Source organism: Cryptococcus depauperatus, chromosome 3 (genome assembly GCF_001720195.1).
Source record: "Cryptococcus depauperatus CBS 7841 chromosome 3, complete sequence".
Taxonomy (NCBI): Eukaryota; Fungi; Basidiomycota; class Tremellomycetes; order Tremellales; family Cryptococcaceae; genus Cryptococcus; species Cryptococcus depauperatus.
Genome location: NC_089470.1, coordinates 2,094,319 through 2,107,128, shown reverse-complemented (window position 1 = coordinate 2,107,128; position 12,810 = coordinate 2,094,319). Strand labels below are relative to the sequence as shown.

Below are 12,810 nucleotides of genomic sequence, written 5' to 3'. Positions count from 1 at the left end.
GAGCAAAAGCAAAAACATAGATGTTTATTACGTACTGTTAATTAATTAAGCCTCCATTTAACGTTACTATCACAGCCATTGTCGACAATTAGTCGAATTAATAAGTTATCAATTACAAAAATCATCCCTGTCTCATATAATGGCTCGCCAGTTGATGGACATTGAAGAGGAGCTGCTTAGACTATGGTCTCTGGTTGGAGAGCTATCTGGTGGGTTTATTTGTGTACTATGTGGCCACAATTAATATTATATGAATTGTAGAGCAACTCAGTAACAACAGAGCCCTCGTCACCCAGCTACAAGCAAGGGCAGAGAACGTAAAAGGCCAGGCAGTACATGCTGGTACAGGATTTCCATTACGGCGTTTCAATCTCGACATCTCGAATGGTTGGTGGTCCTATACGAAGGAATACTTTCCTAATGTTATCATAGAGGAATTTCAGAGTGAATTAGAAGCATTTTCTTCGCATCTTGTTCTAGAAAACCAACAATTACAATACGAAAACAAGCAGGCAAATGCACTTTTGAAAGAATATGAGCAGACATTGGAGACAGTAATGAGCAAGTTTCGAGGCGTGGCTGTATGTTGGGTTTGCATCGGCAATGATGATTTTAACATGCCATCATAGTATTCATCTCAGCAACATGATCTCTCTCTTCATTCGTACTACACATCACTCCTTCAAACTATTCAAACAGCTCACTCCTCTGCCCAGCTTCACGACTCTACCTCTCTCTCATTACTCCTCAATCGTCTCTCAACTCTATTGAGATCTGCACTGAGGTCCCTACAAGGTGAACAGCCAGATTCCGACTTTGATCTAGCCGCCATTCTTCCCGAATTAATACGCGGACACGTTTCAGATGACAGTAGAGACGGCGTTCATTTTGACAGTGACTCTAATTCTTCCAAATCTCTCCCCTCAGCCTCTGTACAATCTATTCCTCAACCACCTCTTAAACCAGCTCGTTTTCCAGGATTTCTCCCAGGCTCATCAGGTGGTTATGCTGGCACAGAAGGACAAAGTGATTGGGCGCTAGAGAGAGAGATGGAGATTCAACGCCTCGAAGAAGAAAACAAATATTTGCGAAAGATATTGGATATTGCTAGGGAGAGTAGTTTACCCATCTTACCTTTAGACCCAAATCCGGAGTGCAGAATGATTGACAGCCCTGAACAGAGCCGAAAGAGCTCTCTTACAGTGGCGGATCTTGAAGCTGATGCCGCGCATGAGGCTGCGCAAAGAGCCGCAGAAGAACAACAGGGATATGATGTGACAAGTGATGAACGAAGACATTTGGCAACAGAGGAGCCAATAGTTAAAAAGTCCTTGACTGTGCCAAGCGTGCTGGGTTTTCGAACAGACGGACCTCCTCCTGAGCAAGCCATTGTTGATGAGCTTGATGGGGAGGAAATGGCGATGGTACAGGGTTCAGAAATACGATAGAAAAGAAAAAAATTGTATATTTATGTACTATAACGACACATTATGACATTACGTCATCGTTCAATTATGGACATTCGTTCATTTCGGTAAACAATTCCTATACTCATGTGCTAATTGCTACATGAGACTCCCCGCCGCCACCACCTCCAGACCCCTCAGCTATATCTTCCTTGGTGCCGCCCAACTCCAGCTTTTGAAGAAGCTCATCTAGTTCAGAAGCTCGATAGATCTTGGCTAATGGCTGTTTCTCCTCAGAATCAAGGGTCATAGTCGCAAACTCCACTGGACGATGTCTCAGTTTGGCTACCATTCTTTGAAAAGTAAACGTACATTTTTCACTGCTCAGTTTGGTAGAGTCCATTGTCTTGCTCATCACCTTCAAACAAAGGGTCTTTGCGTCTTCCAAACTCAAATCATCCTTGTAGTCCTGCTTCAATAAGCTGGTGGCCGATGAGTGGTTCGCCCCAATACATGTAGCTTTCCATCCAGAATAATTACCAGAGGGATCTGATTGGTAAAGCTGAAAACCGTAAAGAGGATCCCATCCAACATATAAAAGGGCGACGCCAAATGGCCGAAGACCTCCAAATTGCGTATATCCCTGCTTCATATCACACAGTCTTTGCACAAGCATCTCCACTGGAATGTCTTCATCATAAGAAAAGAGGTGTCTCTGTGCACTATTTCGAGCGAAATTTACAAGAGAATTGGCGTCAGAAGTGATACCAGCAAGGCCAGTAAGGATGTTGCTGCAATAAATTTCAGCACAAGGGAGACAAGAGTAGACAGTGACTCAATCACTTGTTAAGCAGAAAAATCTTTTCGCCTCCACCACCCATCCATGCCTCTTGCCCCTCTCCACCGACACCAGCTCCAGGTGCCAAAGACAAGTCCAAAAGTTTGCCTGTCACTTTCTGTACTATGTCAACAAAAGCTTTCCTTAGCTAGAAGATATTATACTTTTTCGGCAGCCATAGCTATTCCTTCCTTGGAAAGCACAGCAAGGACCGTACCGGCATGAGAGATGGCTTCCATGGCATATTCAACTACCATCACAATCAGTCAAGCCCTACTTTCAAGCAAACAGCGAACCCTGGTAGAGACGCCCTTTATTCTTATGTCAGTACTGGTTTCTCAAGTATACTGAGAGGCTCACCTTCTGGCGAGAAGATGGTTGTTCGGCCTGCCAACAAATTAGTAAAACTCTTTAACCCATCGACCGATGCTTACTATCATAACGTCGAGCCTTACAGTCATGTCAGCCAAATCGCCTTCTGCTTTATACCCATCACCTACCATAATGACAAAGATAGAGTTTGAAAAGCACAAATTGAGTACTATATCTTAAAGATGAACGCGAGTGCGTGCAGCACTTACGTGGCTAGTTTACGTAATTTGATCAGAACAACTAGATCGGGACAGTGGCAGAAATGCTAGGCGCGTGCATACGCGTAGATATTGCTTTTATAACGCGTTTTTTTAGAAATTCTTTTTTTGTTAATGCACTTATTTTAACTTGTTACGGCAGAGCGAGAAGCTCTCTTTTGGAGTTTAGTATGGTCCGTTTACAAGCACACATTACCCTCTGCTGAAGCATACTAGATCTTAGCTTTCAGGAGTGGTGGGATGGTAGGCGCCAGGTCGCACATCAATCCGTCCGAAGCAGAAGCTTTTGAACTGCCCCGCCTCGACTTATCAAGTTCCTCCGTGACCAACTCATATAACGAGGGCATATCAGGTGTTACTGATATTGATGATCACGAAGAAGCAAGACTCTTGATTCCGCAGGTGAACCTCAAGAATAGTGAGGGCCATGACGACGATGCGGCTATCGGCTATAGTCAATGGACTCAAAACGTAGAAGTAGACGAAGAAGTTGTAGGGAAAGGTGGGAAGGTGGAGGCTCTCATAGCGCGAGTAAGATTCTATTCTTAACTTGCGACGGTTGGAAAATCAATCGCTGACGATACATAGACAGTACCAACAACTGATGATCCATCACTTCCTACTCTCACACTTCGTGTCTTGCTCCTTGGGTCAATGTTTTGCATATTAGGAGCATGCGCATCCCAGGTGTTCTATTTCAAGTCCAACGCTCCTTCATTCTCTTCGTATTTTGTCATTTTAGCTACATACCCCTTGGGACATGTATTGGCTAGTGAAAAGCTTATCCCTAGAGAGAAGAAAGTTTTTGGGTGGAAGATGAATCCTGGAAAATTCAGTATTAAGGAAGCCATCCTTGTAAGGTATGTTTATCGACTCTGAAAAGGGCTGACAAGGTAGCGTATTGTCGTCTTCTGGAGCATCAGCAGCATATGCAGCCGATATCATAGCAATCATGGATTTGTATTACGGTACGCCGTTGTCAGCCATCCCTTCCATCATTCTACTTCTCACAACCCAGTGTATTGGCTTCGGCCTTGCCGGCAAGTCGTTTCTCATGTACTTTCGTTTAATGCTAAAACTTGGTGTAGGTATGCTGCAAAATTTACTTGTTTCGCCTCCAACAATGTACTGGCCTTCAACATTGGTGACTGTTCAGTTGTTTACAACCCTCTATTCTTCATCTTCTGCCTCTCTTTCCATCGCGCAGAGGATCATCACGCGAGCGCGTTTTCGAGTATTCGCAATCGTTTTCTTAGGTATATTTGTTTATCAGTTTTTCCCCTTTTTGCTTTTTCCGACTCTAACAAGCGTTTCGGTGCTATGTATGATTGAAAATAGATCGTGGTGGATGAGAACGCTCGGCAGCGCGTACCAAGGGCTAGGCATAATGGATTTTAGTTTTGATTGGAGTAGTATAGGATCATCAGGACCTCTTTATACCCCGTACTGGGCACTTGGGAACTACTTTGGTGGATTGATTGTCATGCTGTGGATTGTGAGCATACGAGAAAAACCGCATAGCGTAATTAAAGTATTGGTGCAGATCTTACCGTTGATACTCATTTCTAATTTTTGGGATGCTCGTTCGTTCCCAACTCCTGTCTCAGCAGGTTTATACAACTCAACATTCCAGAAATTTGACGTTACCTCAATTTTGAAAGCAGATCTTTCTCTAGACGAGTACGCTTGGGAGAAGCAGAAACCTCTTTTGTTGACGCCTCACTTGTGAGTTTGTTAATTGTGAAAGTGAAAGCTATTATAACTTGTGCAGCGCCATAACCTATGGCTTGTCTTTTGCAGCTTTATCTAGTATTTTGGTCCATGTCTGGCTATGGCATCGTGATGAGATCAAACAGGGTATGTATTTCATCCCACTTCCCTTCAGAAAAGGAGCTGAAAGTAGGAATAGCGCTGTCGAATAGGACACAACTCCATGACGTACACAAGTAAGATTGTTTTCAATAGACTCTTAATAAACTAATGCTAATTACCATTCTGTAAGCAAATTGATGCGATCCTATCTTTCCGTGCCGTCCTCATGGTATATAAGCCTGCTTGTTGTCAATTTCATCGCAGCAGGTACGTTTCTTCTGTTTTATCCTTGACCCTTGTAACAGAATGCGACAGTGTTACTCTTAAATACCACCTCGCTTCAAATGCCAATTTGGGCTTTGCTACTTGCCATGACAATCGCAACAGTTTTTCTAGCGCCCGTAGGAATTATTGCTGCCGTTAGCAATACTCAGATTGGCTTAGTCAGTGTTTTCAAAGGCGATTGTGGAGGAACGTTAACGCTCCTACCAGAATGTGCTTACAGAATTGTGCATAAGAACATTGCAAAGCCAAAACCTCCCATGACTAATGACTTTTATAGCGTTGCTGGTGTTTTGATGCCGGGTAAGCCTATCGGCAAGTGAGTGGACTTATCGGTTTCTTTGAAAAGATCTACTGCTGATGGTACGCAAGTATCACCTTCAAGTGCTACGGATGCAAGTACTCAATGCCCTGTTGAACTGCACGCTGATTTTTTTGTGAAAAAAGATATGGCTATGTCTCAGGCGCTCGCGCTTACAGCAGACTTAAAGCTTGGATGGTATACTTCCATTCCTCCTCGCGAGATGTTTACTTGTCAAATCATAGGAACTGTCCTCGGCGCGCTGACGAATTGTAAGTTGGCTCAACAAGTGGATGTGGCTTACCCAGTGTTGCTCTAGACATCACTCTGCAATCCGTTTTATCAGCCAAAAGATCATATCTTGATGGCTCCCTCATAGATCCAACCGGTCAATGGACAGGTCGTGCCCCAGCCATTTTCTATTCGGCTTCCATCGTTTGGGGAGCTGTTGCACCCGCAAGATTCTTTTCAGGGGGCTACGAGGTGCTGTATCTGGGGTTTCTCGTGGGAGCTCTTGTGCCCGTAGTATGTTGGTTGGCTCATAAGAGATGGCCCGGGTGGAAGTTAAACAAGGTAGTATTTCCCATAATATGCAGCGGAGCCACCATTATCCCTCAGTAGTGAGTATCACGACTTCTTTGGTTCTCTCTGTGGCTTATATTGACATAAAATAGTCCAAGCAACGTCATTCTGACTTCGGCTGTGGTCGCAATATCGGCCAATTCTTGGTTTGCTAAACGACATCCGAAAACGCATGCCCAATACATTTATGTGATATCTTCTGCTCTCGACGCTGGAACATCTATCACAGCGTTAACGATATATGTTCTTTTCGGAGGTTTTCTCTGGAACTGGCAAGGATGGGAATGGTGGGGAAACAGCATGACCGATTCAGAGCATTGCGTGCCAGGCAGTTGAGCGGAGCGAATACTTTCATGTATTGAATCAAACTGAACAACATAGATATACACTCAAGGTAATGCAAATTAGAGCACCTAGGACAGTAACTTCTATCATTCGAGACTTGTAGAAGAATGTCATGATTCAAAAGACGAGCGAGGAACAGTCGATTGGCGCAGCTTTGTAGTAGACAAGGCAGCTCTCCAGCTCCGTCGGCACAATTATATTTCAACTGCTCGTTATCAACTCTGAAAGATGGTGATAGCGAGAAGTGCCACATGATGCTCTACTCAGCGAGCTGCCATTTATCTCATGCATAATGTACATATATAGGGTCAGTTTTGAGCATGTTGTTTGTATAATTATTTTTTTATTAAAAAATACACGTCATCGTGCCCTTTGTAACCAAGATGCCCTGGAAGTAGAGGAACAGTGGTGGCATGGAGATGAAGTGACAAAGAGAAATGATTTATGCTGCTCTACAATCGTTTTCTTCTTCTTCTTCTTCTTCTTTTCTTTCTTTCTAACTATTCATCTTATATTCATTATCGCTTCATTCGCTCACAGTCGCCTACTACCGTTTATATAGATTCCTCGTCTTCAGCACCTTTTTTTCTCCTCAACCCTCATCTTCCACTCCGACGACTCTCCCACCAAGACGCTGTCTCATCGCCTGGTGGCGGCGACCTTCAAGCCAAACCAGACTCTAGGTACAGTTGGCGCTGGATAGAGAGGGAATACAAGTCAACTGCGCCCAGCATCCACACGCTAGGCTTTTGCAATAGAGAAGAGCAACATGACCAACAACCAGGTGTCTGATCAAGAGATTGAGAGGGAAGTAAAGACCCTTCGGTATGTTTGCCAGGCGAGTTATGCGCTTTCTAACAGTCTACAGCAATCTCCGTCGACGGTCAGTCACGTCAGTCGGCCCAGGTGCACTTCCTCTTGACCCGGATTTACCCCCTCCATCGCCAAGCCAGGGCTCTCCTAATGAAGAGTTTCCACATTACACCTCCAACGATGATATCACCCTATCGACTCCAGATGGACTCGATGGTGAAGGATTGTTTTGGGTACCGGCACATCTTCATCCAGAACTTGCTCCAGGAGAATTTCGAGCATTTCTAAAGTCCCATACTCATCCTGATCCTACCCATGCCGAAGCCGTCGAAGCTGGCGAGGCTCCCGGACTGAGCCGAAGTCCGAGTTGGATCGCTCGCAACCCTTCTCGTAGAGGTGTTGAAGGATTGGGCAGAAAGAAATCCATGCTGAGTAAACAATATCTGCCTAAAGCGGGTGATGGTGTCGACGAAGACCGACCGCCAATACCTTCTCGACAGTCTTTACATATCTTTGGAGGAAAAACGGGCGAAAAAGGTTTGACGTTACAGGATTTGCAAAAGTTGGAAGAATTGGTGGAAGAGGCAGGAGAGGAGGATGATCCCGAGAATATGCGCAAGATATTGCGAAGGAGTTTGAGCATGAATGTCCCGCCAGGTTGTGAGTAGTGGGCTGGTATACACCACGTGTTTACTGATTGGCCGTTTACAGTTTTACAAGATGATGTGCCCCAAGGAGGTAGTGCCGACGCACCACTCATCGCGCCGAGACCAAATTCAATCCTCCGCCGTTCAGCACGTACCAAAATACGTAAAACAGGCTTGGCTGGCGACGGCGGCGGACATCGCTTTGCTGCCACTCGTAAAGGTCGCATGACTGCAGCCCCTCAGAAAGACATCCCAGGTCTAGAAGATGACGATTATGCGCCTTCAGAATACCTCCATCACGCAGGAAGTGATGAAGTCGTTGTGGATGGCGAAGAACATTCCAATGATTCCCATGATAACTATCAAGACGGAACCATGCGAAACGTTGGCATACGGCGGGTCTCAGACGCATCCGTGGACGAGGCCAACATCTTTGATGCCTATACTCATGACCCCAACTCCGCCGCATCATCATCGCATGATCATTCTACGTCGCCCAGTCCAGAATCTTCTCCACCCAATAAAAAAATGTTACTACCTGCTACTCCTCTTGCAAGTCAATTAGACGATGTCCCAGACTGGTTTGATAACGACCGTGCTCCCGCTCTGGAGACATCGGGACAGCATTCTGTAAAAAGAGATGAATACGAAAAAACTATACCAGGGGTCACCAGCGCAGCTGGTGATCTTGCAATGGACAGCAGATTTTCTCAACAGCCTGAACCACTTAGTGGGCCTTTACTTGGATCTGCAAAGGATTCGCATGAATTTTTACCCGGTATGGCACCTCCGGCTGAGCGCACCAGTATCTCATCTCCAAGCCATGTTAATCAATCCACAGTACCTACCAACCTTGAAAAGCCACCGCTTATCAGAACAGACACTAGCACTTCCTCCTCCAGTGTAACGAGCGCAGCGGCAAAAGAGAAAAAAGGCAAGTTCTTTTCCAAAAAGAAGGAAAAAGACGACAAAGAAAAAAAGGGAAAGAAAGACAAAGATAGATTTTTGGGCTCTCTCTTTGGTGGAAAAAAGAAGAATGAAGAAAGCAGTTCAGTATCCAATTTCTCATCGGCTGGTCCTGCGGCGGCGGCTGCGTTATTGGGGACATCTAAGTCTGCAAAATCGACTGGCATTCCTCCATCACCCTCTCCTTCATCATCTGGATTTCATTCAAACTATGCACGATACCCTATACATGTTGAACGTGCTGTCTATCGGCTATCGCACATCAAGCTGGCCAACGCACGTCGACCTCTGTATGAGCAGGTTTTGATCTCTAACCTGATGTTTTGGTACCTCGGTGTTTTAGGAAGGAATGTGACTGAAGAAAAGAAGGCCAGTGCGGACGAGAAGGAAGAGGCTAAGCCTATTATCAAGGGAACGCCCCACAAGCCCGTGGATACAGGTTCTTTAGGGACTCCTAGTCCGCCTGCCACACCAACGCTTTCCATACGCACCATTCAACCCAATTCTCACTCCGAGCATACTACACAAGTTGCTCATCAGCCCGACTCGGGGTCAATGCAGGTGCAGGTCCCAACCAAGAAGACGAGCTTGTCCAAGCCAGAGAGATCAAGAGATGGCAGGAATAACGAAACGCCAGTGAGAAGTCCACAGTATAGCATACAGACGGCTCAGGTGGACCAAGGAATCAGGAATGTGCAAAATCAAAATAAACCTCAGCAAATGGGACACATGTCTCCTATGAGACAACCTTCCCCTCACTCTCCGCAACAAGTCCAGAACCTCCCTGCAAGCCATGCATCTCTCCAGCAACACTCACCTTCACCTGCTCAGGTGCAATTGCAACGATCGGTAACGCCAAACGGACCCCAAGGGCCGGACAGGACAAGGTCGCCTCCCAGCCCGGGTGCGAATGGTTTGAGAGTGTATGAAGGGTACTCACATCGAGAAGTGCCGAACTCGGCAAGGGGGGTACCTCAATCGTCTTTCGTACCACCTCACCCAGGACAAGGACAAGGTGCGCCTGGGTCAGAGCCAAGACAGAGAACAATGTCCAGCCCTTCTATGCCTCCTCCTGGTCTTGTGCCGTCATCTGGGGGTCCACCTGCAAGGAGAGTCGTCACGGATGGCCGCATCCCTGCTGAATCCGCACCTAGACCTCTTTATACTCAGCACTCGGGTCCACAACCTGGACAGCTTTTTCAATACCCTGGAGGCTCTGGCCCTTACCCCGGGCGCCCTCCCCTTTCATCCGGCCCTCAGCCTGGACAGATTTTCAACCACTCTCAACATCTTCAAGGGCCGCCTCAACCCGGACAGATCTTTCATCGTCCTCAACATCCTCCTCAAGCTCGCCCACCTCACCCTCAACGCCCTCCTCAACCTCCTCATCCCCGCCCACAATATGGACCAAGACCTCCTCAACCTCCAGGTCAACAAGGCTGGGAACCACCTCAACGTTTGCCTCCTGGGGCAGGTCCTCCACAATGGGCAGGTGCACGCCCTCCACAAGGGGTTCCAGGTCAACCTTTTGACTCTAGACGACCTCAGGGATACCCGCCGCAAGTCCAGGGCCAGGGGTATTATGGAGGCGCGGGACCAGTACCAGGAATGCAAGGAAGACCACCGTTGCCAGTGCAGCAAGGGCAATATGGGCACCAAGGAGAATATGGCCACCACCGTTAATCTGAGTCTTTGGGTGTGGAGGGAAAAGCAAGAGGGATGGACATTTACAAAGCAGACGCAAAAGTTAATAGTACCATGTTTCGGCGCATTTTTTTCCTTTTTATTCATTTCTGCATTTTGAAGGATTAACGTTTTGAAGACGAACATGACCCTTGGTTTGAATCAGCCTATATACACATGGCTTCTGTATCTGTGGAGCATCTTTCGAGTCACGAAGATAAACTAGCAAGAGATGAACCTTTTATATATCCGTCTCCGTAATGCCTTTCCTTGCACAGGACCAATATGTAGTTATGATTCGCTTCCCGGAATAGCTGGTAAGTGAAAAGGCAACAGCGACACTGTTGCTATACGAATGACTACAACGCCACTGAAGTCATTCCATGATACTCTGTCTCTGATTATTGCTCTTGACCTCGTCCTGCTCTGCTTAAAAAGATTCCAAGAACGCCTGCCTGTGAATGATTAGAGTGCTTGACCCAGGAAAGCAAATCTCTCCCAGAGCTCAACATCAGACCAAACTCGTACGTTGATTAACTTCACCATGATTTTGGTGTCTTGATCCTCCTCGCTGCTCCGTCACTATTCCTGCGTCTACGACTGGAAACCAAACATACTGAAAGGCAACACCATCTGATCGCTTTTCAATGTAATTTAGACTGCAAGATGGGTATCCTTGCTCCATAATACCTGTTTTGGAATCTTCCTCTTCATATCTCTGAGTTCATTTTCGCTGATCCACAGCAAAATGCGAAAAAAAAGACAAGTTCTTTGCGATTTGAGTCGTATATATAGAGAAATACTTTTGCGATTCAGCGGACAAGTGTCGAAAAATGAGTAATAGATAGGCGCAGAGCATATTGTGGAGAGGCATAGGAGTAGTTGACACACCTAATTGTATAGCGCGTCGTCCAGTCTTTGAGAAACTTTTATATTCATTCTTGTACTCTTATATATGCTATACTTGTAAAGATCAAATCCTTGACAACACTTTATAAACATCCAATGTCACGTGACTTGACAAACTGAGATTTTTGGACCTAAAGCCAATCTTTGGACTTTTGAAAGATTGCTTGATCTTTGCCAAAATAATTTCTCTCATTTCTATCTCTGAAAGATATCAACAATAATCAATGGCAAGGACCTTGAAAGGCTCCAAGCAAACGGCTAGTCCTGCAGAAGCGAAAAAGGTTGATCCACAACCACTTTCTGCCCAACCCCATGACGCAGATTCACTTGTTGGTATGTACTTGAACAACACTGGCGTACCCAACCCTGCTGATAGTTGGTTGCTCTCTGATTGAAAACAAAGACAAAGCGCACATTCTCATTGCTCAATCCAACTTTGAACTTGCCATTAAATTCCTTGAACGTGCACTAGAAGTAGAACCCACGCATCTGGAAGCCAAAGAACTTGTTGGAATCGCCGAACTCGAAGGTGGTGATGCCGAACAGGGTCGTCAATACCTGCTTGAGCTTTTCCCTCCTCATTCCTCCTCAGCACCCTCGCATGCTTCGCCTTATCTTTACTTGGCTCAGTCAGCCGAAAACCCACGAGAGGCTTTGGGCTACTATAGTACAGCAACTGCTATGCTCGAAAAGAATATTGATGGAAGAGATAGAAAGGGCAAAGCAAAACAAGAAGGCGAGAGAAGAGATGAGGAGGATGAAGAAAGAAAGTCGGCAGTGAACGCATTGGTTGCTATGATTGAAATTTGGATGTCTGATTTATGGTAGGATCATTCGTTGCAGTATTAAGATGGTCCTGATATAAGCATAGCATGGAAGAAGAGGCTGAGCGTAATTGCGACGCCTTGATACAAAGAGCTTTGTTAATCCTACCCAAAGATCCGGAAGTAAGGTTGTCCTTGGCTAGTATTAAAATGTCGCAATCTAGGTTTGAAGAAGCAAAGGAGATTGCCATCCAGTTATATGCCGATATTGAAAACAAGGAAGCCTGTACGTTGACAATACCATTGGTTCTTGTAGTTCCCTGACAATTGTATATCCAGTTGATCAAACATTGCCTCCTCTTCCTGCTCGATTAGCTCTCGCTCGTTTGCTCTTGGAGCACTCTGAACACCTTTCTGCCCTTGATGTAATCTCCACCATTCGCGAAGAGGATTCATTAAATGTAGAAGGCGCTTACCTTGAGGGATGGGCTCTTTATTTACGAGCCGAAGCTATCAATGAGAACCCCGCACTCCTTCAGGCGCCAGTTTCATCTTCAGAAGACAATGTGGAGAGAGAAGAACCAATGTCAGCAGAGGAATGTCTCAGCGAGGCGATGAGGTCATTGATAGAGTGCGCCAAATTGTATTCAGATGAAGACTACCTGGATGAGGGGATTGGATCGCATGTTGCGGAGCTCTTGGAAGAACTGGAAAAGAAAGGGGTTACTCCAGCTATGAATGACCTGGACGAGGAAGATGAGGACGTTGAGATGCGGAGTTGATTGCTATAGAGTTGTAGATTTGTATGTTTGACCTATGCACGTTTTCATTCCTGGTCCATCTGAACAGATTTAGAACGGTTGATCCGACAG

At 45.8% G+C, this 12,810-nt stretch overlaps 5 protein-coding genes across 5 annotated transcripts; 4 read left to right on the top strand and 1 right to left on the bottom strand.

The window, feature by feature from the left end:
- Window positions 1-139: 139 nt before the first annotated feature.
- On the top strand, window positions 140-1,448 carry L203_103115 (uncharacterized protein; the record flags this gene model as incomplete). Its single annotated transcript, XM_066212521.1, has 4 exons — window positions 140-209; window positions 262-387; window positions 433-581; window positions 630-1,448. The coding sequence occupies 4 exons, from the start codon at window positions 140-142 to the stop codon at window positions 1,446-1,448; spliced, it is 1,164 nt and encodes a 387-aa protein (XP_066068618.1).
- Window positions 1,449-1,551: 103 nt separating this feature from the next.
- On the bottom strand, window positions 1,552-2,747 carry L203_103114 (uncharacterized protein; the record flags this gene model as incomplete). Its single annotated transcript, XM_066212520.1, has 8 exons — window positions 1,552-1,730; window positions 1,779-2,197; window positions 2,250-2,362; window positions 2,409-2,494; window positions 2,541-2,555; window positions 2,605-2,631; window positions 2,679-2,694; window positions 2,745-2,747. 8 exons carry the CDS (start codon window positions 2,745-2,747, stop codon window positions 1,552-1,554), a joined length of 858 nt encoding a protein of 285 aa, XP_066068617.1.
- A 257-nt stretch (window positions 2,748-3,004) lies between these two features.
- On the top strand, window positions 3,005-6,147 carry L203_103113 (OPT family small oligopeptide transporter; the record flags this gene model as incomplete). The annotated part of the gene is made up of 17 exons (XM_066212519.1): window positions 3,005-3,007; window positions 3,051-3,365; window positions 3,423-3,689; window positions 3,732-3,874; window positions 3,923-4,090; window positions 4,173-4,329; window positions 4,378-4,559; window positions 4,606-4,691; window positions 4,744-4,780; window positions 4,837-4,913; window positions 4,962-5,089; window positions 5,139-5,155; window positions 5,209-5,247; window positions 5,301-5,323; window positions 5,376-5,501; window positions 5,549-5,849; window positions 5,904-6,147. 17 exons carry the CDS (start codon window positions 3,005-3,007, stop codon window positions 6,145-6,147), a joined length of 2,313 nt encoding a protein of 770 aa, XP_066068616.1.
- A 778-nt stretch (window positions 6,148-6,925) lies between these two features.
- On the top strand, window positions 6,926-10,265 carry L203_103112 (uncharacterized protein; the record flags this gene model as incomplete). The annotated part of the gene is made up of 3 exons (XM_066212518.1): window positions 6,926-6,981; window positions 7,025-7,629; window positions 7,681-10,265. The coding sequence occupies 3 exons, from the start codon at window positions 6,926-6,928 to the stop codon at window positions 10,263-10,265; spliced, it is 3,246 nt and encodes a 1,081-aa protein (XP_066068615.1).
- A 1,133-nt stretch (window positions 10,266-11,398) lies between these two features.
- L203_103111 (uncharacterized protein) lies at window positions 11,399-12,720 on the top strand (the record flags this gene model as incomplete). The annotated part of the gene is made up of 4 exons (XM_066212517.1): window positions 11,399-11,507; window positions 11,578-11,998; window positions 12,046-12,224; window positions 12,278-12,720. 4 exons carry the CDS (start codon window positions 11,399-11,401, stop codon window positions 12,718-12,720), a joined length of 1,152 nt encoding a protein of 383 aa, XP_066068614.1.
- Between the last annotated feature and the right edge of the window lie 90 nt (window positions 12,721-12,810).